The sequence below is a fragment of the Puma concolor genome, chromosome D2 (genome assembly GCF_028749965.1).
Source record: "Puma concolor isolate L17-30 chromosome D2, mPumCon1.1.hap2, whole genome shotgun sequence".
Lineage (NCBI taxonomy): Eukaryota > Metazoa > Chordata > Mammalia > Carnivora > Felidae > Puma > Puma concolor.
In genome coordinates, this window is record NC_141677.1 from 24,887,420 (window position 1) to 24,914,534 (window position 27,115).

The 27,115-nt window shown below is 42.5% G+C and overlaps 1 protein-coding gene across 1 annotated transcript; it reads left to right on the forward strand.

Moving 5' to 3' along the window:
* ZNF365 (zinc finger protein 365) lies at positions 1-26,538 on the forward strand. Its single transcript, XM_025918373.2, has 5 exons — positions 1-139; positions 1,840-2,595; positions 15,916-16,096; positions 22,975-23,012; positions 23,750-26,538. Exons 2-5 carry the CDS (start codon positions 1,853-1,855, stop codon positions 24,009-24,011), a joined length of 1,224 nt encoding a protein of 407 aa, XP_025774158.1. The 5' UTR covers positions 1-139; positions 1,840-1,852; the 3' UTR covers positions 24,012-26,538.
* Positions 26,539-27,115: the final 577 nt, after the last annotated feature.

Sequence of the window (27,115 nt, forward strand, 5' to 3'; positions counted from 1 at the left end):
GGCGCGGGGGTGCGCGGGGGGTGGGAGCGGGCCCCGGCTCAGCCTGATTTACGGCTCTGCTGAAAACCGCTTCGCTCCCGCAGCAGCAGCACCGGCCGCGGCGGCAGCAGCAGCGGCTGCAGCTGCAGCAACAAGTCGGGTAAGTGGCCGCAGCTGGGCTGCGCCTGCGGCCCGGCCCGCGGGGCGCGGCGGAGGGGGCCGGCGGAACCGTCCCGGGCTGGGGAGGGGGCCTGTCGCCTCCACGCGGCCGGGAGTTGGGCGCGCGGCCCCCACTTGCGGAAACTCGTGCGCGCATGTATCCACTCTGGCGCCTGGGGCCGGCCCGCGGCGGAGCGGGGGCGGGGGGAGCCGGGACCCTCCGTGCAGCGCCTTTGCCAGCTGCCCGGCTCAGGCAGAGGAAATTGGGGCTTTTCGGCCAACCCTGTGGACTGGGGTTCCCGCTGGGCCCTTGAAAGCAGGAGTACTCCCAGAGCGCGTGATAACCCGGTTCCCCATTCAGGGATGCCACCCCTTTCCCATTGCCACCTGGAATCCAGACTTCCCTTTCCTGGGCCTTTTGGTCCAGGCTGTGCATCCTGTGTCCACAAAACTGGTCGTTAAACAGCCAGGTGTAGCACAGAAAGAGGTTCCTCTCTCTAGGGGGCCAGAGGCTTATTAACCTGGAGGCTTTGCCTAGCTGGCTGGGGACCATTTGCGCCTCTGCTTTTGAGGAGGTTGAGGGCCCAATAACAACACTTTACAGTGTTGACCCTTAGCTGAGCTTCCTCTCTTGGGGGCCCAATGCTTGTTACATTTAAGCAGAAACCACTCCTGAAGGGAATTATGTGTGCCCTGTTTGCAGAGTAGGGTTGCTACCAGTCATCTGTTGCTAGGGCTAAGATAATAAATTCCTTCAACGAAACAAGAACTCACTAAAGAGTTACGCTGATACCTGCATGGTTCAAACATTGGTCATCTCTAGAGGTTATCCTATGAAAACAGGATCACAGAGAAAAATCCATTGAGCGCATGGTATTTTTATAAAGGCTTGGCCACGGCCATGGCCCCACTTGGATCAAAACATAGCTGATATCTTGAGTTCCCAAATGTCAGTAAATCTGGAATATGGGGGACAATGATAACATTTTGGTTTATGTCATCACAACAATAACTAAAGGCGAAATCTCAGGTTGAAAAATTTCCAGCTCATTGTGTGCTTAATGCCACTACGTCTAGCTTGAGTGATATTTTTCCTATGCTTGAAGAAAGATCGCTGAACTTGTATTCTCAGGACAAATGTTGACAACTCATGTGAGTTTTCCTCACGTTTGGAATTCATGCTTATCAGGATTGTATCCATAAAATAGGGCACAGGTTTGCAGTTAGCGGTACTAAATTCAGGAGGGCAGGAAACTTGAATTCCACTTCTGGATCTGTCATTTACCATCTGGCTTTGAATTAATTACTTTACCTCTTTGCTTCAGTTTTCATATCTGCTAAAAGAGAATGCTACCCACCTTTTTTTTTCCTTTTTTTTTTTTTTTAATCCTGGGTGGAGTTGGCAAACTTTTTTTGTAAAGGTCAAGTAGTAATTTTGGCTTTACCAAAATAGTCTCTGTCTCAATGCCTCACTCACCTTTGTCTTTAGTGCAAAAGCAGCATTAGACAATACAGAAATGAGTGAATGTGGCTGGATTTGGCCCACGGATCACAGGTTTTTATTTTAATATAAGATACTATATGCAAAAGTAATTTGAAGCCAAAAGTTCCTGCCCTCATGGACATGGGTGGCAACAGGCATTTCAGTAGGCATTTTTTTAACAGACATGTAAACTACCTGTTTCATTTGGCCCTGCCCAGGACTTGAAGAGTAATGCAACAGAAGGCTTTTGAGGAAAGCAGATACCCCTGGCAGGAGTCCTTTGAGAATGTTGCTGTGTGCCTGCCATTCCGCTGTCCGAGGTGTGGAGACCATACCAGATTTAGAAGCCTGTCTTCGCTGAGGGCCCATCTGGAATTCAGTCACAGCTACCAGGAAAGAACCCTCTTGACAAAATGCAGCCTCTTTCCATCCCTCAAAGACACAGACCTAGTCACTTCCGCAGAACCCCTGAAACAGGGAAAATTGCAGAGCACTGGCAACGTGGTGAAGCAGAAACCGAGCTATGTTAACTTGTATAGCATTTCACACGAACACTCCAAGGACAGGAAGCCATTCGAGGTGGTGGCAGAGCGGCCAGTGTCCTACGTGCAGACCTACACCACGGTGGACCTGCATGCGGACTCACTGGAGGGGCCACGGGCCAGTCCCGGCCTGCCCACCTCGGACACCAAGGCTGCTTTCGAGGCTCACGTCAGAGAAAAATTCAACCGGATGGTCGAGGCCGTGGACAGGACCATCGAGAAGAGAATCGATAAACTCACCAAAGAGTTGGCCCAGAAAACTGCCGAACTGCTGGAAGTTCGGGCAGCCTTTGTGCAGCTGACGCAGAAAAAGCAGGAGGTGCAGAGGCGGGAGCGGGCCCTGAACCGACAGGTGGATGTGGCCGTGGAGATGATTGCAGCGCTTAGGCAGCGCCTGACCGAGTCTGAGGAGGAGCTGCTCAGGAAGGAAGAGTAAGTGGTGCTGTGCCATCACTCTAGGCACCTCCCCCCAGCTTACAAGCACATCTAAGGCGAGGTTTGGTTTTTATTACTTGCAGGTACCTTGGCTGCATTTCTCACTGATACAGTTGAACTTGGGAGGCACAAGGCCTTTTGATAGTATATACCCTCTCTGTGTGGAGTCTGCAGCCCAGCAGCAGGAAAGTCAAAATACTTTTAGTTCTTTCTTGCCTTAGAAGCTACAGAACATTTTTAGCGAGAGCAGTAGCACTCTATCCATGGTGGGATCCAGCACCAGCTGGGGAGTGGGGGGAGTTGAACGTGAAGGCAGAGAGGGGCCCTAGGGGAGCCAGTCCTCCTTGATAGGCTCCATGCAGTCGAGTCAGGAACAAGAGATGCTGTCTTACTCAAGTGTAAAAATATGCTGTAAATACCAGTGGTTCTGGCTTCTTTGCCATTTTGGATTATCTGCTAGTGTTAATTAACTGAGAATCCATTTAATTATAGTTTTTATTTGGAAGAAGCAGATATTAGGAAACCCAGAGGAAACTTCCTGATACTACTGACTTCCATGACTTAAGTTTGAGAATTTTCTTTTTGTAAAATGGTACGTGATACTAGAGTAGGTCAGGCCTGCTTGCAAAGAGTTGACAAGCTATTACTTTAAAAAACATCATACTTGGGAAAGCATTTCCTTATTAATTATGGCATTCACTCAAACTAGAAAAGCATACATAACAGTGCAGTGTATTTCCCAAATGCGGAGTGTTGGATTTAAATTTAAATGGAGGTTCAGAATTCGTAGAATCAAAGGGCATACAAATTGGCACTCTAAGACAACCTAGAAGGAAGATTTCAAGTAATTTAGATTATATTATAGAGGTGGACTTAATTTCATACTCTCTTTGCCCACTGGCACTCTTCTATCATGCATTGCCTCTTAAAGTGTAGTAATTAAAGCTTCCTTCATTTGGCAAGAGGATAAGAAACCGTGTGTATTAAAGAGATCATCACCCGGTATCACTAAATGCCTACATTTGACCTACAGGGAAAGCCTGCTCTGATCAACTAGAAATTTTTTTAATTACAGAGTGAGGACAGATTTGAGTTAGCCACTGATTTATTTGCTTTTAGGGAAATGATCTGTAACAAAAAGTTTCTCTCTTGGCGTGGGGAGTTTCCTGGTGGGAAGTTAGTGCCAATACCCATTATGGCCACCAGGGTGATTAATACTGCGTCACTGGAAAAATGGCAGATGGGTTCCCCTATGTGCAAAGAAAAGCTTAGAATTACATTTGTGGTATTTCTGTTTGACTGACGAGCAGTGAATTTAAAAGGAAAACAAACTAACTGCACATATTTATTGTCATGTTTTATTTATTAATTACACAAGTCAACATGAATGTGGGATTTGGGCCGATGGATGGCAGGGAGTATCAGATAGTTAGATCTAGGTTGTTGGCAAGGTTCTAACTTTTATTTTGGGTTGTGGGTTCAAGAGTGCTTTCTTATTAAAAATATGTGGTTAACTGACTTGGTGTAAAGTGGGCCATGCATGGATCAGTTGTAGTAATGTTAATCCAGTGTGGTCACCTGAGGACCAATTGAAAAAGTAATCCATACTTGTAAAAAAAGATTTAACAGGGTGGAAATGCTTGTACTAAAAGTCTCCCTCTTCTCCAAGAGTACCCTGCTCCTTCCTCCAGAGACAGCCACTGTTTAGCTCCGTGAATGTCCTTCCAGACCTTTCCTGTGTACATACAGCCCTTTGTACTTTATATGCAGAGAGAATTATTTTCCCAAATGGAATCATGGCACATACTGTTCTACCACTTATGTGTGGAGTTTGCTTTTAACATAGTATGTTGTAGGCATCTTTCATGCACTAAATACAGGATTATGTCATTCCTTTTGGCTATTGCATGGTATTCTGTGGTGTGGCTGCTTCATGGCTGATTTCATCAGTTTGCTATTAATGAATACACGGTTTTGTTCCATTTCCCTGGTATTGAAAATAATGCCTCCCTTAACATCCTTGTACATACATCTCTGTTCACATTTTTGTGAATATATTTGGAGATAAATTATGAATTGGTTTTTAGTAGGTCATTTTGGACTATCAGGAAAAAAAATAACATTAAAAAAAACTTTAAATGAAAATACAGTGCAACTGCCTTACACTCTTAAACATAAAATTAACAAAGTCTTCATTTTTTTTAAGCTTTTATTTGGTCTGTCGTATCAGTTTCTGTATTCAGGCCTCAAATAATCACTCTTTCTGTACATAAAATAGCACTGAAAGGGTCTTGTTTCCAGAAAGGACACTGGAGCTCTTGGTCTGAGAGGGTGACTGTGGCCAGCCCCCTCGGAGTCTATAGTGTTCAGCCTCCCTGATGCCCACCCCTGCCCCCAAAATGGGGATGCAAGCCAGCTGCGCAGCTGCCATACCGCTGAAACTGCGTTAATTTGACTGGATTTGCCTGGCTAGGATGTGTGCCTTCCCTCCTCACCATCCCTCACAGAGCTGTGCCTTCCACCGGAGACGTGACCTTTTAGATATGAGAAGACCCTATTTGGCCATGAACTAACCAGGAACTGCACTGCCCTGCTAACCCCCTCCGAATGAGCTCTCAAGGCTCATTTGTGAGAGGAAGTAGGCGGTTACCGTCCGATTCAAAATCGCCTTAAACTCTGGGGACCCTTCGAGACACAGATGGTGTTTTAAAAAAATGCAAACATCTACATGAGGCTCTCTTGCTAATGGATTTCACATGAGGCTCCTCTGCTTACGGATTTGTTTTCTCAACTTTAAGATCCTCTTTTTTTTTGAACTGAAATAAAAGACTCCAGGGCTGCTTCTGCCCTGCAGCTGTCTGCAGGCTGAACCCCTTGGACTGTGGAAGTCCTGTGTATACTCGATGACAGCGGAGATTGTTTGAATAGGCAGCATCTTACACTCTGGTGCTGGTGAGTCTCATTACACATCTGTAGAGAGGTATCTGTATGTTTCTGGAGTGCACATCCAAAAAGGTGTGCCATGTCTTCACAAAGTCTCTGCCACTTTAAAAAGTCCTATTGAAAACAGGTACTTCCTTATTCAGGAGTATTCAGAGCTATAGGGTAGCACTGCCCGTAATCAGGTAAATCAATCCCAGCCAACCTTGCTGTAAGGTATCCCTTAACAAGAAAGGATAAACTTGGATACTAGCTGATTCGTGGCCGAGTTGGTCACCCAAAGTTTGGAGGACATCAGTGGAATAACAGTAATCCCAAGTTTTCTTGTACCTCCTTCTGCAGATAAGGCTGGAAAGTCCTAATTGAGTACCCGTGATGTGCCCAGCACTGTGCTAGGTATCTATAGGAATATGAAATTCATGCTCTTTTCCCCTGAGGGGCTAACACTCTTCATGGGAAGAGTAAAACGTATCTGTGAACATGTCCGTGTTCAGACCCAAGGTAGTTTGAACAAATGCTTAAATACAAGCCATGGTTTCAAGTTGATAAACCATTAGAGATAAACCATTTTATGTGGCAAGGCCACACTGGGGAATGAGGAGGAAGGCGAGTATTTGCATCGGTGGCCGGGGTGACCAGGGGGGATCGACATTGAAGGGAATATCAGGGAGAAGGGAGACTATTGGAGATGGCCCCTGAGGAGATCATGTGATTTTGGAACTAGAAGGTACTCCTCGTCTCCTTCAAGATAATGCTCTCATTTTATAGAGGCAGAATATAAGGACCAGCACCGTGGAATGACTCAACCAAAAATTTAGTGGTGGAGCTGAAATTGAAACCAATATTCCCTGTGTCTCTGCTGAGTGCTTTTTTCCACTAATTCACTGTCTCAGCCAGACTTTTGAAAATGTGGTATTTGCCCAAAGCGTCAAGACTTATGTAATAATGAAGCTGGCCCATTTTGGAATGAGCTTGCTTCTTTGCTGTTTTGAGAGAGCCGCAATGGTGACATCATGTATTTTTCTGAGGAGATTAAAGGAAATGTCAGCTGGCATCAAAGGTGGTGGGAAATAGGGAAATGCTAGCGTCATAAGTGTGGTTATGATATTAAACTTCTGGAGCACCAGCCCGGGGCTTTTAACTTGCCACAAGGGCTTTTAACTTGACTCTCTGGATGTCCGAGGCCAGTCCAAATGGAACATGTGCCCCTGCCAGCCCTTGATTATGGTGAGGGGCCTCTTTGTAATTCTACCTAATTTCCATCCTACCCCCTTGCAAGTTACGATAGATATAATCTTTCCCTTCTTCCTTCATTATTTGCCCTGTTCCCGGCTGGGAGTTGGCCAGAAGACAGACCTTCCACTAAGTGCCTGCTGAATGCCAGGTGCTGTTCTAGGTCATACGGTAGGAAACCAAATGAGTCCAGTTTCTGCTTTCATGGCAGGAAGAGACCAGGAGGTAAAATTACACATTTTGATATGATCAAAGAGGCATACAGGGGTAGCCTGCGCCAGGTAATGTGCATTTAGGTTTCTATCCAAATAGGTTTCTATCCCAAAGCTGGCTATGGGATGCTGGCCTCTTAAAAGTAAGTTTGGGGGTGCCTGGGTGGCTCAGTCGGTTAAGCGTCCGACTTTGGCTCAGGTCATGATCTCACAGTTCGTGGGTTTGAGCCCGTGTCAGGCTCTGTGCTGACAGCTCAGAGCTTGGAGCCTGCTTTGGATTCTGTGTCTCCCTCTCTCTCTGCTCCTCCCCCACTCACGCTCTGTCTCTCTCTCTCTCAAAAATAAATAAACATTAAAAAAAAATGTAAAGGTAAGTTTGACTTGGTAACTTGCTTTGCACAGCTAAACCCTCTTGCCACTTAATTACAACATTCCTATTTTTGATCAGCTAAAGCAGTGAGTAGACAACTTGGTCTCCAGATGGATCCATTGCTAGGAAACAGGCCAGGAAAAATCATGTTACACGTAGGGTTCAGTGGGACAGGAAGGGGTCTGTTTGCTCCACATTTTAATGTGTTTAGATAAATGAGGTCCTCTCTTTCCAGGCTGTTTCCCATGAAGATTTACAAACTAATATAGGAAAAGCTAGATGTCAAACATGCCCTTTTATGGATGGTAAAATTTGGAGACCAAGGAAAATACTCAGTTTTTCTGTGTGTCTCACGTTAGTGCATCTTTTTTCTCTCTCTGGACTGAGGGGCTTAGAATGTAGTGTTGACCTACTTATTACCAATAAGAGTAATTTGACTTACTTAGATAGATCTTAATGAGAACTATATACCTTTTGGTTTAGTCAAAGAAGCCGAAAGAGAAAGATGAGGCAAAGGGTCACCAAAAGTAGGGATGACGTGACTTCAGACGGGCTGTGGGTGCAGATTCCACCCTGTGGGGGGCTCCATGGGGTACATCGGAGCCAACCCTGAGCTCCCAAGGTTGCAGCCAGGCTCCCAGCATTGGAAAGGGGTTGACTCCAGCTTCAGGATTTGCCTCGTGGCTGACATTACGGTCTGTCTGAAGTGCTCTGTGATCAATAGCTGGACTATTTTTAGCTAGAGGTATTTTTACCATTTCACATACCTCCAAAGAGGTTCATAAATCAGTAATGTAAAATGAAATTTAAATAACTTGGTAGGGCTTTGCCTTTGGGAGGAGAATATGATTTTAAAGTGTTGTTTAAGAATAGAAGAGAGGCATCAATTTTAGATCCCACCCTCAGCCTTGTGGGAGGTGCCTGTATTGTGGATTACTTTTTGGTTTTATGCCCCAGTACTTGTTTGGAAAAAGATAAAAAGAAACCTCAGGATCTTCTTGTCAGTTACAGAGTTTCAACTAGAGATGTAGTTTTACATTTTGTGCATTCAGCAGGAATTTTTTGCACCCGTATTGTGTGCTGGGCTCATGTTCGATACTGGGGTAGCACAGCGGAAGGGCAGGCAAGGTCCCTGACCTTACAGATCTCACAGTGGAATGGGACAAATGGCATGACTAACCCTCTCTGTAGTGTGCAGTGTGATAGGGGGCAGCGTTCTGCAGGAGAACACAGCAGGTTACCTACCCCACACCTAGGCATGTGTGGGAAAGCTTCCTAACAGGAGAGCCCTGAGGTTAGAAGGCTCCTGGAGAGTGGGGACTAGGGAGACGCAGAGGAAGGGACCCCAGTGGAAGAACAGCATGTTCAGAAATAAGAATCTGGTTCACAGGCTGAATGGAGTTCCCTGGTGCTGGAGCAGAGAGGGAGGTGCTGTGCATTTATGAGGCCCAGGGGGAGCGTGAGGCTACAGGGTGGCCATGAAAGCTGGACACATAGGGAAATAACTATAAATTATAATACATGATGTGATCAGTGTGTTGCCTCTTATTAACAACGCATGGTTCAATGCCTATGTAAAATTGCAGTGAACACTGTGGTGCATTAATGCACATTTCCCTCTATCGCTACATCTGCTTCTGATGTTTATTTTTGAGAGAGAGACAGAGCATGAGTGGGGGAGGGGCAGAGAAAGGGAGAGACACAGCATCTGCAGCAGGCTCCAGGCTTTGGGCTGTCAGCACAGAGCCCAATGCAGGGCTCGAACTCACAGACTGCAAGATCATGACCTGAGCCAAGTTGGACGCTTAACCAACTGAACCACCCAGGTGCCCTTCTTTACACCTGCTTCTAGAGTGGGTTTGTCACATGATAGTATATCTTTGATTTTTTTGAATTATTTTGCTTTTAACCCACCTCAGAAGTAACTGAGGGGTTCAATCTGTAAAAAAAAAAATGAAATATTATCTGTGTCTCAGACCTTATGGCCACCCTCTAAATGAATGAGCACATGAGGGAACAAATAGTTTTTCTAAATAAAGCTTTGATAGCACTGAAAGGGCTTTTTCACTCATTGCCTCTTTGTTTCTGAGTCTCAGGATACTGACAGATTGCTTAGCTCTGTGAATCATTCTGCAGTAAGCTTCAGGCCAGTTTCTTATCCCGTGCTGATACTTTTTCCTTTAGTATCAAATAGTGATTTAAATAAGCGTATTTTCTGCTGAAGCCTAAAACCTTGTATCCTATCATATTTAACTTTTTTTGAGAGGGAGAGAGAGAGAGAGAGAGAGAGAGAGAGAGCACACAGACATGCATGTGTGAGCAGGAGAAGAGCAGGGGGAGAGAGAATCCAAACAGGCTCCCTGCTGCTAGCTCAGAGTCCAATGGGGAGCTCAATCCCATAAACCGTGAGATCATGACCTAAGACGAAACCAGAGTGGGACGCTCAACAAACTGAGACACCCAGGTGCCCTATATTTAACTTTTTAAAAAATATGTATATGAGAAGCCAGCAATGGGCCTGTAAGTGGCCTAGAGTCTGCTAGTTTCCCTGAAGCTGGTTTGTATCCACAGCTTGACTGGATTTCACTCAGGTTTGCCTTTATCTTCTCTCCCATCTGGCCTTCCAGCCTTCTCACTGTTCTAAGTCACAGGGTTTAAGAACCTAAAATAAAACCACACAAGTCTCTTCTTCTCCTTCTCTCTGATGGCATCGTATTATTCTTTTTCTTGGTTATTCTGCTCAGCTTTGTAATTACATATTTATTTCAGTATTTGTTTGCTTCTCCCAGGGCGCCTGGGTGGCTCAATCGGTTAAGCTTTGACTTCGGCTCAGGTCATGATCTCATGGTTCATGAGTTCAAGCCCCATGTTGGGCTCTGTGCTAATAGCTGAAGCTAATCTCCTTCAGATTTTGTGTCTCCCTTTCTCTCTGCCCCTCCCTTGCTCGTGCTCCCTCTTTCTCAAAAATAAATACATATAAAAAAAAAATTTATAATGTTTGCTTCTCCCACCATATCAAGGGTTAGTATACCACCAGCCTGACCCAGCCTGCTAGCTGTTTTTGAGGAGCTTGTGAGCTAAGAATTTTTAATTTGAAAAAAATTGAAAAGAAATAGAATAATTCATGACATATGGAAATTATATGAAATTCAAACTTCGGTGTCTAAAAATAAAGTTTTATTGTTATAGAGTCTTTATGTATTTTTTGTGCTAGGTGGAGTTGAGTAATTGTGACAGAGACCATATGGGCTGCAGAACGTAAAATATTTACTCCCTGGTCCTTTGCAGAAAAACGGGCTGACCCCTGGGTTAGGCAGTAAGCTTTGTGAAGACAGTCATGGGTTCATGAGTGCCTCCCCACTAAGCCCGGTACGTGTTAACATTCAATAAATGCTTGTTGAATTACTGAAGAGTGAAATAAATAAGTGTATGGTCTGTGACTACATCTTACTAGTGTTCTAGCCCTCGTTGCCCACCCTCACCCGAGTTCTGAGGCTCAGGATCACATGTACAAAGCCTGACAGCACTTCTCAAACTTTTTGACACAACTTCTCCTTATACTGCTAAAAAAAAATATCTGAGGACCTTCAAAAGTTTTTGTTTGTGTGAGTTTTATCTATCAATATTTCCTTTATTAGAACTTAAAACTTACAAATTTAAAAAGACTTATTATTTAAAAGTAGCAATAAAAAAACCCATTACTGGTTAACATAAATAACATATTTCTATGAAAAACAACGATTTTCCAAAAACAATTTGGCAAAGAGAGCAGCTTGGTTTTATGAGTTTTGCAAATATTTTTAATATCTGGCTTAAATAGAAGGCAGCTGGACCTTGTTCCGTATGCATTTAGTCTGTTGCAAATTTGTTGTTTGGTTGGAGTAGATAAAGGAAATCCATCCTCTTGTGTGTCTGTAGTAAGAAGAGGGAGGGGTACTTTAATAGCTTTTTCAGAGAACAGAGGATATTCTGCTTCGATACTGTGCCATAAGTCAACAATTGGTAATTTCTTCAAGAATACTTGAGATATGGAACCTGTACTCATATTAGTGCAGATTTTGTTCTCCCTTACATTGAAATCCATTGGTCTTCCTTGCACTTAGAATGGATATTTTACTGTTTGGGGTATAATTATTTAAAAAAATTTTTTTAATATTTTTATTTGTTTTTGAGACAGAGACAGAGTATGAGCAGGGAAGGGGCAGAGAGAGAGCGAGGCACAGAATCCGAAGCAGGCGCCAGGCTCTGAGCCTGACGCAGGGCTCGAACTCACAGAGGGCGAGATCATGACCTGAGCCGAAGTCAGACGCTTAACTGACTGAGCCACCCAGGCGCCCCTGGGGTATAATTATTAAAGAGACTACAAACGCAATATAGTTAAGCCTCTTCCTTTTTCATTCAGGAAATTCCCAAGATTCCTTGGGGAAATATGAGGTGTTTCTGGATATTGTTAATCCAGATTGAACAGGATGTGAAAGGGGAATCTGAACTTGTGCACACATGCTATACCATAATTAGCCACTGGGTTTTGTTGCTGTTTCTATCTAAAACAGACACCCAAACATATTCTTGGTATGAGGAACTTTTCCAGCCATTGTCTTGTATAACCTCTGATTTAAAATTAAATCATCAGACTTGTTTTAACTGTCTTTTCTTTTTCTTTTTCTTTTTTTTGTTGATGTGAAACATTCATAAACTGAAATTAAGTTAGTATTGGTGCCAGGTTGGTTGAAAAATACAAAGGGTGTTAACTTCTCAGCTTCAGGGCACAAGGTAATTGGGTGAGGGAGAGGTTAGAAAAAGATGCTTCTCTTTTACAACGTAACATAACACTCCAGGATCAGCTAGGAGCATTAATGTTAGTTTGCAGGAGTTTTAAATAGAACCAGTAGCAAAACATTACATGATTTAAAAAATACAGCTACAGTCAAACTATATTGCACTTAGATTTGTTTTCTTGCTTTTGGGATGTTAATCCTATGGGATTAAGCTGTCAAATATTGCTGTTTTACATTTTAAGCTTTATAGCCTGAGAGCCCCAAAATAGTAAATATGCATAGAAAAAAAAGACTAGAAAAAATATACAAGGATATTGATAGCAGTTACCTCTAGGTGTTGGGATTATGGGTCATTTTTTGTTTCTTCCTTGTCCTTTTAAAATATTCATTACAACAGATATATATTGAACATTATGTTTCATGTATTATATTGAATGATGGGCTTAGAACAGAGAACAAAAAAGCTGATTCGCCCCTTGCTGAGTTAGATCTTCTAATAGGTCAACTTTTATGTTTCCCATAATAAATGTAAAATATTTCTGTAATGAGATAGATATGGTAAATATTATAAACCAAAATGAATTGAAAAAGAATTCACTGGCTCATTCTCTGTGTTTTTCTTTTGGATGGTGGAGAGGGTTGTGGGTTTTGGTTGCTTTCCCTAAAAGTACAGTTTGGAGACTTGTGTCATGATTCAGGTATCCTAAATATCACCTATGAAGTATCTACAGTGGGCTTGACTCTGAACGAATGGGCACCTTAATGTTAGAAAGAGGAAGGAACAGACGTTTCCTGGGCTGTGTTTTCTAGCCATACTTTTGCGCTCCATCTCAGCCATTCCTAGGAGCCGTGATGGATACAGCATGTAGCATGCTGGATGTAGCACCTGAATGGACCTAACGTTATTTTGCTGCTAGTTAGGGTTACTTAAGAGGCAGATCAAAGCTGAATGAGCCATGGTAGAGCTTGAAAATTGGCTTGTGTCTGTGGTCTGAACAGCTTGGAAAGTGCACATCTTCCGTTCAGGCCTCATACAGAAACATCTGGAAATAAACTTGAAACTTGATGATGGAAGAAAACTCCTTTCCAAAAGGACTCATTTCTTTTATGTGAATATTTCTTTTTTTTTTTTTTTCTTTTTTTAATTTTTTTTTTTTCAACGTTTATTTATTTTTGGGACAGAGAGAGACAGAGCATGAACGGGGGAGGGGCAGAGAGAGAGGGAGACACAGAATCGGAAACAGGCTTCAGGCTCTGAGCCATCAGCCCAGAGCCCGATGCGGGGCTCGAACTCCCGGACCGCGAAATCGTGACCTGGCTGAAGTCGGACGCTTAACCGACTGCGCCACCCAGGCGCCCCGATGTGAATATTTCTTAGCTACTGAAAGATAATAGAATTATCGTGGGATTGGGGTTTATATTTGATCCTGGATGGGAAACAAGAAAAAAAGGGGCTACTATAATAAGCAATTCTTTGATGCATCATGTTAGAACCTGTCTCTTTTCTATTTTTATAAGTATATAATTTCCAAGGTTTTACAGAGACGTTTGACTCTGTAGGAAATGTCAGACAAGTTTCAGTATGACCAAATGTGACATATTTGTGAGAAAAAAAATCACAACTAATTGTAAAAGTGAGTCACTGACTAGTTGTACAGAATAAAGGAGCTGGAAACCACTACCAGCTCTTTTGTAAAGATCTTCTACAAAACTTCCTGGGCCAGACCTACCTGAAGTTCTACTCTCAAGAAATTATGGCACTGAAGTGGAAAGTATAGAGAAGACAATGAATTTCATCAACTGTCTAGAGCAGCTGCATGAGGTTAGATTATTTATTTATTTATTTATTTATTTATTTATTTATTTATTTATTTATTTATTTTGAGAGCAGAAAGAGAGGGAGAGAGAGAATCCCAAGCAGGGCTCCAACTAATGAACAGATCATGACCTGAGCAGAAATCAAGACTCAGACCCTGAACGGACTGAGCCACCCAGGCACCCTGAGGTTAGATCCTTTTTAGTGGGATTTCTTAATCTAAAATGAAAGAGGCTGGGAGGATGATGATCAGTCTTTAGAATCTTGGTTCTGCATAAGTTGAACATGGCCAGAAAAATGAGGGGGCACTCCTTGAAGGTCGAGAGAGATTCTGAAGACCTATGAAAGAAATACTATATCCAACAGGTAGTAAAATTATAGAAATTCATTGCCTCTCGTGGGCGTGGCAGGGCATACAAAGGGAAAGGCTGAAAGGATCTTCATAATTTCTCACTAAGTAAGGCAAATTGGATGGAGTTGTGATAATAAGCACCTGTTGGTCGTGTGTGTGTGTGTGTGTGTGTGTGTGTGTGTATTTGTAGAGTTGCTCATGAGAATGGCTACCAAATTGTTACATTGTTTCAGAATAATGGGGTTTCTTTTACATTTCTGATGTGTTTGAGTTTGTATAAAAAACTGATTTATTATAAATCAAAAATATGGTTTTCATACATGCATTGGAAATAAGAAAATACAAAGTAGTAATAAGGTTATTAAAATTTTTCTTTGGATGGAACTAGAGTATATTAAGCTAAGTGAAATTCATCAGAGAAAGACAAGTATCACATGACTTCACTTATTTGTGGAATTTAAGATACAAAACAGATGAACATAAGGGAAGGGAAGCAAAAATAATATAAAAACGGGGAGGGGGACAAAACATAAACTCTTAAATACAGAGAACAAACTGAGGGTTGCTGGAGAGATTGTGGGTGGCAGGAGGGGCTAAATGGGCAAGGGGCATTATTAAGGAGGACACTTGTCGGGATGAGCACTGGGTATTATATGTAGGGGATAAATCACTGGAATCTACTCCTGAAATCATGATTGCACTATATGCTAACTAACTTGAATGTAAATTAAAAAAATTTTTTTTCTGGATTTGTGAATCACAGTTATGTGGATAACGGAATGTTGTTTTAGGTATTTTCCTCAGCTTTTTAGGGAAGGGCACCCTGCACATTGATTGTCCTGTGTCCTCTAAAATAGCTTTCCCAGCGGTCCTTGCATCTGCCTGGGGATGGCATGTCTTGGACTGTTTCACTTTTAGCTGAAACACACAGTTGGACAAGGTGACTCATCTTATACACTGAAGTGCTCAGCCTGGCCTTTTGTTTCCTCTCTGTACTCTTTTCTCCTCCCAACAGCTAGACTTTTAAAATGTAAGTCAGAACATTTCTCAAAAGCGTCCAGTAGCTTCTGATGTCATTTATAAGAAAATCGAGCATCCTCATGGTGGCCCCTACTTTGCCTGTCCTCCCCCTTCCTCCCTGTGCTCCAGCCACACAGGCCTCCTTGCTGTACCTCAGTCCTGTCTGCATGTTTCCACCCAAGGCCTGGCTTGCTGTCCCTGGATATCTGCCTGGCTTATTCCTTGCTTCCTTCAGGTGTCTGTCTAAATGTATCCCCATCCAGATCATCCTGACTCTGCTTTCTAAAATCTCACTCACGCTCTCCCTCCCTCTGTTACTTTCTGTCCCTTTGCGTCCAGTGTCCCTGTTTTCTCCCTAGCACTTACCACCACCTGACATATGTATTGATTTGTATATTTTATAATGACTGTTTCTTTCTACTAAAATGTAATCTCTAAACGTAACCACGGAAATGTAGCATTATCTCTTGTCATGGCCGTGAGCATACTGCCAAGGGCAGTGCCTGACGCATAGTAAGCACTCAATAAATATGTGCTGAGTGAATGAATTCCTGTCTCATTTCTCCGCTCTGTGTTCTGACATTTTTGCCTTGCAGAGAAGTTGTTACATTCAACCATTTCCTGGAAGCAGCAGCTGAGAAGGAGGTTCAAGGGAAAGCTCGGCTCCAGGACTTTATTGAGAATCTGCTGCAACGGGTAGAAGTGGCAGAAAAGCAGTTAGAGTACTACCAAAGCCAGCAGGCCGCTGGCCTCTGCCGGGACATCGGTGAGCACATGGTAAGTCACACAGGTCCAGCCACCAAGCTGTGGTCCTTGGATATGGCGAGACTGGGTCCATAGGACAGAGGAAGAGGGAGCTGGGGAATGACTTACAGGAACCTTCTAGGCGTCATTTGAAAGCCCTGCACCAGCCATGCCTGTGTTACGAAGTGACACCAGGGGATCCAAGATGAGATCCGGGATGCACAGTTGTCTTCAGCCTGCGACTCCACACCGAGATAAACAGGCAGGAATAGTTTTATATTATAGAGTAACAGAGTTGGAAGTGTCCAAGCAGATCATCGGTGTCAACCTGGGCGATCAAGTAGATTGGAAAATATTGTCCCATTTTGGAGCTCTTCAAGAGAATCTTAAGAAAGCTTTGGCCTTTTAAGTAACAGTGGGATCTAGCCACGTACCTCTTTTTTCTTTAACAGGAAGGACAGCACCTTCCGATAGTCTCTATAGTTGAAACATTTTAAGTAGATTTTGAAAAGGTCTTAGAAAATTTCACAAGTGACAGTTCTATAATAGATTTCTGCCTACAAGTTTACGTATCGTTTCAGGGACTTAAGAGACCCCCAGAGCCCAGATGAGAACCGTGCGTACGGCTGAAGGTCCAGATTCTCCTCAGTGGCTTGATCAAGATTCTCTGGTCTCTTTGGGGGTGGGAGGAGATACAACACCCGTGCTCCAGATGAGGGAGATGGTTGGGCAGATTTGCCCTCCAAACAGTTTTTTTTTTCTTATAAGCAACAAAAGCCAAAGAAAGGATTTTTGAAACCCCAGAGTGGTTTACTTATACTATTTTCATGATCTATTCAACCTTATTTATGCTTACCCCCTTCCCAGAAGATTTAAAAATGATTCTTTACTTCCCTACACGTGGACTGTCCATGTCAGGAGAAGAAAAATAGGAAACATTTATGCTAACCAGAATGTTGGAAAAGTTGCTATTGGCTGATTAAAAAGTTTAGTTTGAGCATTCTGGAAGCCAAGAGTAAAAGGAAACATGTTAAATAAAAAAAGAAGGAATGAGATGAAAAGCAGGTGGAAAAAGAAGGCAAGAGGGAGAGACAGACAACAGGAGAAAAAGGGAGAGAGGAAGGAAGAAGTGAAGAAACCTTCTGCCGTCTTACTGTAATGTACACTCACCCTTAGAGCAGTGAAACAATGGGAGCTCTAGAGGTTTCCGGTCAGGAACAAAAATAGACTGGAAAGAAGTAAGTTTGTTACTTCTGTGAGATTTCAGTTACTGTAATCAAAGCAGTTGCAGCCATGTGCGTGTTTATTATTTTCCTGTTGGTGTCTGTGGTCTGAAAGGGAGCCTATACTTCCCTCCTCTGTAGAGTCCAGTCATAACTCATTGTGGCTGGAAGGACACACTGAACCCTTTCCTGCCTTTTTCCCATCCTGCCCTCTATCAGGAGGGAGTGCAGCATGAGGTCACGGAGCTCACATGTGAGGTGAAAAGGCCTGGCTTCCAGATCATTAGCTCCCCTCTCCTGACTGGACGAGACCATTTGTCTTCCTGGACCTGTAATTCTTCTATAAAATGAAGCAGTTGGGGGTGCCTGGGTGGCTCAGTCAGTTAAGTGTCCAACTTTGGCTCAGGTCATGATCTCATAGTTCATGGGTTCGAGCCCCATGTTGGGCTCTGTGCTGACAGCTCAGAGCCTTTTGCCTGCTTCGGATTCTGTGTCTTCCTCTCTCTCTGCCTCTCCTCCGCTCACATCTGTGTCTCTCTGTCTCTGTCTCTCTCAAAAATAAATAAACATTAAAAAAGTTAATAACAAACTAAACTAAAATGAAGCAGTTGGACTAGATGCTCGCTAGGGTCTTGCGCCTCTTAAATTCTCTGATCATCACCTGACTTTGGTGGTTAAGAATTCTAAAATAAAAGTGTAGCATTAACAGCTTGACTATTTAGGCTTATAAGTAACCCAGAGCTAAGAAATGTGTAAAATTTTACTATACTAAGCCAAGAGGATCTTAAAGAAAGAGAGAAAACAATGGAAGGCAAGGAGGAAGAGAGGAAACCGAATAGTTCTCTCTCTTACTTATATTTCTGTGCTCACTTTCCTCTGCTTATTTTTCCACTTTGAAAATTAAACATCTTTTCAAAGACATTGCTAGTCATTATTTTCATCACAGTGGCACCACATAGTCACAAGTTGGACAGCATCTCCGCGGCTCTAGTCAGCTATGTATATATGAAGTTACGTGCATGTGTGCCTGTACACACACAACACACACGAATGACACATAAATACGTAGATCTACAGGCACACATTTGTATGCATACATATATATACAAACACAGCAGGAACTTGATACATAGTTGTGTTTATGCCTTCTGTGTCCTAAACATGGCATGATCTGCCTTCATCAGACTTGATCTACCTAAGGAAGAATTGACTAATGGAAAGAAAGTAAAATGCAGTTAAGATGATAGTGGGGATGATGACTGTGAGTAGGACATGGTCAGGCCACAGTGAGGTGGACTGTGGGACTCCCGTGGGGAGGACACATCACCCTGAGAAGACCAAGAATGAGGTGCTTTGTTTCTGAAAGGATTGAGTACTTTCCCTGTTTTCATGGAAGTCCTCTCAACTCTGCGTTGGACCATAATGCACCGCATCACAGTTCAGTCTTCGGTCCTTCAGACCGTTTCTCCCTTTTTGTTTCATCTGTGTCATCTTAACACTATACATGCACCTGTGAAATTAGGAACAGTGTCTTTGATGTAAGGCACATGCTAAGTCTGGCCTCCCAGGGTTCCTGTGGTTGTTGTACACACAGAGAGGAACTTGGATGCTTTTGGCAGGAAAAGCTCTGAATCCTAGCTTTATTGACTTACTTGGCCCACCTTAGTGAAGGTACAAAGCACTGACCAGCCCAGGCTTCTGGAGCCTCAGCCCCACCCAGGAGAGCTCCTTGCCCCAGTGCACCCTGGGAGGGAGCAGAACATTCTGACCCATTCCCTCCACACCTCAGCTCATGACAGCCTGGCATGCCACCCCAGTTAGTGCCTTTTCTGAAATAATGTTTTCAGCCTCTGTGTTTTCCCCTTAATTCCCTTGAGCATTTGTGTTCCTTTTTCACCTGGCTGATTTCTAAAAATGTAACATGCTTACTCAGATCCTTTGTCTTTATGCTCTGAAAAATGCTGTTGAATTAGACCTAAAGTGACCTAATATCCCATCTGCCAAAAACACACACAGAACTGCCCAAATGGAAGGTCATGAAACAGCTTGGATAATCTTATTTTAAGTGTTGCATTTATTTCCGGTAGGTTGCTAAATTAGGACTAGCCGCCATGCATTTAATACATGTTTATTGGGGACACAGCTCTTTCTGGGTGCTGAGGAAACTGGATGAATGAGGTAGGTGAGGTTCCTGCTCTCGTGAGGAAGGCGACGGCATCGAAACAAGTAAACATGCAACAAAGATGGTTTCCTGCGGTGACAACCCCTTTAAAGGAAAAAGTAAGATGATGTGTCTGAGTGGTCCTTACGGTCAGGAACAGCCCTGCACGGGAGGCCACATTTAGACTGTGACCTGAATAACCAGAGGAAGGCAGCTCTGTGCACACTGGGAAGTGGCTTAGAAGGGAACAAGCTTGGCATGTTTGCGTGAGAAGAGTTGAAGTCAGAGATTCAAGAAGGATCCAGATCATGCCGGGGTTTCTGGGTCACATAAGGAGTTTGGACCCATTCTAGAACAGAGAGAAGCCATTGATTGGACAGTTGTGAGCAGGAGGTGAGCTGTTTTAGCACAATCGCTCTGGCTGTGGGGTGGGGGAACAGATAGGTGCAGGACTGGGAGACAGGTTAGAAGGCTGTTGTGTGGCAGGTGGTAGCTTGGTGAGAGCAGAGATGGAGAGAAATGGCAGGTATGGGGTGTATCGTGGGAATAGAATTGACTAAACCAGTTGGCCTTGCTGAAGGATTACTTTTTTAGCAGGTGAGGGAAAGGGAGGAATCAAGAATGAATCTAACGTTTTGGCCCGAACAGTTCAGTTTGCAGTGCTGCTATTTACACCAAGTGGAGGTTGGAGGAGAGCTGGGTGTCCAGTTTCTCTAACCCAAAACAACGCAAGACACCATGTTTGAGTTTTAGAAGTACATAGATTGGCTCTCAGTACAAATTTATTTATATTTTTCCAAGCTGGAACCTTCCTTAAGGACTCTCTCGATCCCCATCCCCAAATTCGCCTCTTCTTAAACAAAAAGAAGGCAAAATAGTTGGACGGGGAGAAAACAGAGACAGTGAGGTGGGTTAAGGAGGAAGAGCGTTTCTGTCTGCCTGCAGCTGTACGGCCAGAAAGAACAGTGGCCTCTTGTGTTCACAGGGAGGAGAGCATGTGAGGTTCTGTGGGGACTGTGATAACGGCCCTGCCTCCACCCGAGGCCCCATGATCTATAGGATCACTGGAGAAATTCCAGCCCAGCTATGGATTCCACGTAACTTTTGTGTACAAACTGCACACTTTTACACAAACACATACTCTTTGAGAAGGCTGAACCGAGTGAAGTCTTGTTTGGACTTGGAATGTGCTCACGTGGGTTTGAAGCCCAGCTCTAACACTGGTAAAGATTGAGGCTTCAAACCAGCTGCATCACTTTTTGGCTTTGTTTTCTACATCTGTGAAAGGGGGATGCCAATGCTTGTCTCATAAGGTTGTTTTGAGGGTTAATTGTGGTTATGTAGTCCGTATTTTATCCAGTGGGTGATGTACCGACATGCACAAGTTATGGTACCAGTACATATGCGTATATGTGAAGCTTATGGCTCATCGGCACCCACACTTGTGCATTTCCCTTTATGTAATATACAGTAAATTCTTTTAATTTTCTGAGGTCCCAGCAGGGTCCATCAGTGACATTCATAGGCACCAAGGTTTTGGTTCTTAAAACGTTTTGGAAGTCAGGGACCTCTTTGAACATTTGATAACATTGTTCGCCTTTCCTCAGGGAGGGAAGTATGTATGTGTATGTAAACACACACACACACACACACACACAGTTTTACATAAAATCCCAGAGTATTACATATACATATACAACATATCATCAAACTATATGCTTACATACATAGATATAGTAAAGTGAAAAAAATTTGTTATGCCTTAAGAATAATTTTTAAAAGTAGGAGGCACGTTATTTATTTTAAAGTTTATTTTTTGAGAGAGAGAGACAGCGTGAGTAGGGGAGGGGCAGAGAGCGAGAGAGAGAATCCCAAGCAGGCTTTGCACTGCCAGTGCACAGAGCCTGATGCAGAGACTGAACCCACAAATCTGTGAGATCATAACCTGAGCTGAAACTGAGTCAGATGCCTAACCCATTGAGCCACCCAGGTGCCCCAAAGTAGGTGGCAATTTAGAGGAAGAAAAATCCTACACGTTTTTGTTTGTTTTTATGGTTTACGCATATACTAATGTCTATCCAAGGAGCCGGGCTGAGAAGCCCTTACTGGTGGCTGTGGGGCCACGGCTCATACTGCTGCGGTTCCCAGAAGCTGCCAGCCTGGTGTTTGCCTGAGCCGTCTGTCCTGTCTTCTTTGTATATTGCAGAACCTCACGACCCTCATGCAGGCAAGGTGCCTTTTTCTGTACACATTGATTAATCTCGTGTTGAATCCAGCCAGTGTGAGCAGGGTCAACCATAAAGCTTACTTTTGACTGAATCAGAAGGCAGATGCCAAGAATACCATCTTGCCCTGCTGGGCACATGACCCTCAAAGGTTTAAGAAAGCTGCTTTCTGGGGTGCTGGGTGGCTGTTGGTTAAGCATCCAACTTCAGCTCGGGTCATGATCTTGCAGCTCGTGGGTTCGAGCTCTGCATCAGGCTCTGTGCTGACAACTCAGAGCCTGAAACTGCTTCAGATTCTGTGCCTCCCTCTCTCTATGCCCCTCCCCTGCTCATGCTCTCTCTCTCTCTCTCTCAAAAGTAAATAAACATTTTTTTAAAAATTAAAGAAAAAGCTGCTTTCTGATTTGCTTCTGACTAAAGCTCAAGCTGCAAACAGATGACCCAGGGTAGTGACCCTGCTATGCTGAACTTAGTTTCTCTGATTATTTGAATACAGTAGGGACTCGTGTGTTGGCCATACTGGGCCCCAACACCAAGATGGCCCTTACTACATATTTTCTTTGTCCTCCTCTTCTTCTGTTTGTCTGCCTGCTGATATGACACCACTACTTTGAGTGAAGGCTACCCCAGGGAGATCAGGAATTGAAGGTTGGGAATACGCTGGGTTTGCCTCTAAAGTGGATGGTGACATCTGGATCACAAAATGATAGTTATCAATTTGTTTGGCAAATGATATTTGAGCCCAACCACAAAAGTGCATATTTTATGGGCAGTGAAAAATAATCTCAGTGATAGATGGCCTCAGGGACAGTTGTGGAGTTGGTCTTCATATGCTCTCACTTTAGAAATGATGTATTTTAGGCAATAAACATTTTATGCCAATTTTCCCTTTAGTTGATACACTGTGACCAACCACAGCTGTGGTAAATTAGCTGCACATGCAGCCTGAATTAATCAGGAAATAATGGCATATCATTCTAGTTTTATAAAACATGTTTCTTCAGATGTTGCTGTATTAGAGGGCTCTTCAACGTTTTGAAATTTCTTAGATCTACTGATAATGGCTTCTTGGAAATCTCAGAACCGGGAGCACAGAGGCTCCCAGAGTCAGCTGAGGCTGAACACGAGACCAGACGTTCTCGTTCAGTGCTGGGATAGCAGGTGCCATGGGCCGTGTTACCCATAGCAGTTACTGGCTTCCTTAATGGGAACAATTTCTTAAAAATAGAAGCGAGAAAGATTTTTAAAGTCAGTTCCAACGTTCAAGCGAAGTAATGTTTCTTCTTATTTGTTTTCCTTCAGCTTACAGATATCTCCTCAAATAGGAAACCCAAATGCCTGTATGTATATCTTTTTATACTTGGGCCATTTGATAATGTTTGCATAATGTATTTTCCTGTTACGTTTTATATGGTATCTATATTATAAGTGGACTTGGAAGTCTTAAGTGAAAATGTACCTGCCCGTGTACCTAATTTTGTAAATTGTGGATATGATTTTTAACGATGCTGATAGCCTTATAGCAAATGCCATATGGCAGTATGGTAGTATTACTGGAGTACTTTTACAGTATTCTGTAGTGTAACTTTCTCTTATTGAAGTACAGTTATAGTCATAATAGCTCTACAGTGCTATTAATGTGTGTGTGCTACATTAGATATCTATAATATAAACAGATGTGTAAATTTATACTATGATTCATATACTTTGTAATTGCTATGCTACTACTATATACAGTCACTTAAAGAGTCCAGGGCTATGGATTCTGGTCCCAACTTTTCCAGAGACCAGCTGTGTATGTTTTATCCTAGATAGTCACTTAAATTTTCTATGTCTCAGTCTTATTACTGGTGAATAGAGCTAGCAAGATCTCCCTGGGAATTTGACATCATGAGGTCGTTTCGTGAAGGCCACAGGAATTTTTGAAGGAAAAATACCAATTTATATTTGACTTAACTGGTGGCATTACTGCCACTCTAGTATGCAGGAGTGATTGTGCCAGGGATGGGTTTTTTCTTTAAAGGTTCTAAACAAAATCTTTCTTTCTGCTCATTTCCCTCTGTGCAACCATCTGTAGAAGTCGAGGGCACCCACATTCTGTGTGTAACCACGCTGATCTCAAGATCCATTTTCATCCAAAGGGAAGGAGCTACCTGAAAAAAGCCAAGGATGACAGAGCCAGCATGCAGCCCGCTAAGTCCATTCACGAACAGGCTGAGTCCCCACGAGAACTCTGCAGACCATCGAAGAAAGGGGAGCCTCTGGGGTTTTGCCGAAAAGGCAACATCAGGCCCAAGGTGGCCAAAAAAAAGCCCACAGCAATTGTGAACATCATCTGAAAGGGGGGTGGCCCTGGACCACCATTGCTGGACTTTGTGGAATGTTGTTCTAGGGGCCAACAATAATGCCCTTTTGGATACATCCCATAGTAAGACACATTGGGAAAAAAAAGGGCATAACACATTTATTTTGTGTCCATACAAGCACCTGGATTAACCAGAATTTGACAAACGGGAATCTCGGGGAACCAGAGTTTTATTATAGGCCCCTTTTAGAAGCAAGAGGCAGATTACAGAAAGAATTGAAAAAAAAAAAAATGAAAGCAGTTTTATTCCAAAATGTTAGTAAAAGCTCCAACTTGTAAAATAATTAGACCACTCTCCAGTAATTTCTGTACCTGGGGTTCTGTGCAGGGGTGATTAAACCTAGGACCCAAGGCCACACAAACCAAGTATTCTGGTTAATCAAGATTTCAGTGTTTGGGTTGCTTCAGGGACTCGTTCAGTTAGACTTCAGTTCTCATTTCTACTTTGTTCGATTCAGGTTTGTTGTTTCTCTGGAAGCATGTTTATTCAGATTTGGGGGAGCCTCTGCTTTCTTTGGCTGCGTATTCTGCACCCTAAGACCAAGCCACAGCCTCTGTCTTCATAGCCGTTATTATTGCCTGTGGTTGGGGCCGAAAAGCCGATTAAAACTGTAAAACCCTTTGATCAGCATCCGTCACCAGTTCAGGGTCTGAAGGTTGGAATGCCAGCAGATGGCACGTGTAGTGCATTGAGAGCCAGCCTGGGACACTGTTGATGTTACTCAGCCTTTCCCGAGACCTATTTCCCTGGTCGTGTGGGCAGCCTCCGTGAGCTGCAGGCGTGACTTGTCTCCTTGCTGGCCTCACTCTTCACCTCCTGCTGCCTCTGTGCCCTTTGATGACTAAATATACGTCCTTACCTTTCAACCAGGTATTGGAAGTGTTCACTGAACACTGCTTTTTAAAGTAGTTTCTGAAACAGTGCACGTGGGATCCACAGTCTGAGACTGTCCCTCTTCCCTCCCTAAAATAGCCTTTGTTTCCACAAGGAACCATCTGTTAAGAACCTTCTGCTTTATGATTTCCCTCAAGAATGAATTTCCATGTTCCTTTTTTTTTTTTTTTTTTTAACGTTAACAATATCATCAGGTCTTCTGCAGAGTTTACAAGTGCTGACATCCTTCTGGAAGAAAAGAGTAGTTATGTCCACAAATATATACATATATATATATATATATAAAACAAAATATATGTCAAGTATATTAATAATTTATTTTTAAATACTCATGCAAAAGGTGTGTGTTTGTGGTGGGTGGTTTTTAAACTATATACATTAGTTCATGTAAGTTGAATTCTCTTCTTTTAAAAATTAAAATTGTAACCTAATTAACATTAGTAGAATGATTGTTATTACAATAAGCATCAGATTAGCAATGCATTAAAAATAGGTATAAAGCAGTTACTTAAAATTCCAATAAATTGAAAAGTGTAACTTATCATTATACAAACATTTTGAACCTATCATAGTGAAAATGTTGATTTTTGAACCTTCACTTTGACATCTGGCTCACGGGGGTGGGCCATTCGTATGGTATACAGGCAACTATCAAGTGGGGAAAAAACATTGCTGTGAAGTGAATATCACTGTTTAGGCTAACACTGTAAAAATTGTAATGTTATAATTATTGTTTATTTGGAGAATTAATCTCCTCCAAAGTTATTTATTATTGGTGTTTATACCATGATTGCACTCTAGCCTTTTACATACTAAAAAACTGACTTGTTGTATTGCATGCCCTTTGTCCCGTAACACGTGTGTGCAATGACAACAACTTGTTTTTAAAGGTAGTATAGCCAGATTTGGTTTTGTTTATTTAATGTGACCTACATTTTTGATTTTTATTTAATATGCCTAGAGGGCATGGCAGCGCTCTTTGACAGTGGTACTCTGTGATCTCCAGAAAGCACCATAATGTCATATCTACTGTATGTACATTACATAAGACAGATGATTTTAAGATTTATTATATTAAAAAATTCTTTTTAATTCCAACTAAATTCTGACCTTCATATAATGAAATGCATTATAGATGTTGTGCTTCCTTAGAGACATAAATTTGCTGTTGAAACATGGGAGCTGGCTCAATCCAAGGGATATTCCACCTACATACCATGGCCCAAGCCATGTACTGTGTCCAGCTGGGGTCTTATTTTTAAATATATATATTTTTTGTCCACATGGGCAGTCAACCTGCGAGTTGATTTTTGAAGAAATTACCAAAGTTTCTGGGAAAACATGTTCAAGGTTAAACTGAAGAATGGATCTAATTTTTATGATTTGTTTTGTAAGGAGGAAATTTTTCTTTGAACTAGTCTTTCATTCTTTCTTCCCAAAGTTATGGATTCTCAAATGCTAAATTCAGGTTGCTTAGACACTGTTTTCCAGTATTCTGCAGGGTAGATCAGTTGTATGTAAGTTGGAATGTTCTTTTCCCAGAATTGATAAGAAAAAGTTTTTAGATTACGAAATATTATAATAATAAAGCTATATTTATGACTAATGTGTTGGTATGTTTTGTCTAGTTGAAATGTTTCTGGGGACCCAAGTGTACTGGTCCATTAACAGTGAACAAAATAGTTTTTAGTGAATAAACTGTTCACTGCACATATAATCACCATGCTCTTGTACCTATAAGCTTTCTTAAAAACTAAGCTTGATTGTTTTTGTTGATCACAATGCCTATATCAAAAAGTTCTTTTTACATATGTTCACACTGAGAAGGCCTCACTAAAAGCCCATTTGGTACTTTTCTCCCATCTTCCTCCACACTGAGTAATTTTCCTACACTCTATTTTTAAACTTGGCAGCTCTTAGCAAAAACCATGAACAGATTTCACAGTGTATATCCCAGTTTATATAGGCTATACATCTCAGTCATTGCAAGACCCAAGAGCGATTACAATAGATAACAGAGAGAAGTACTGTATATCATTGGGAGATTACTCAGCCATTTGGTCTTTTAAGAACCATGGAATTAGGAAAATCGAGAGGGTGCCATTTGTTTAGGAGTTGTTAGAGCTTTTATGGAGGTGACCTTAGTCTGTTCTTCTACTTATTCGTGTTAAGGTTGATGGATT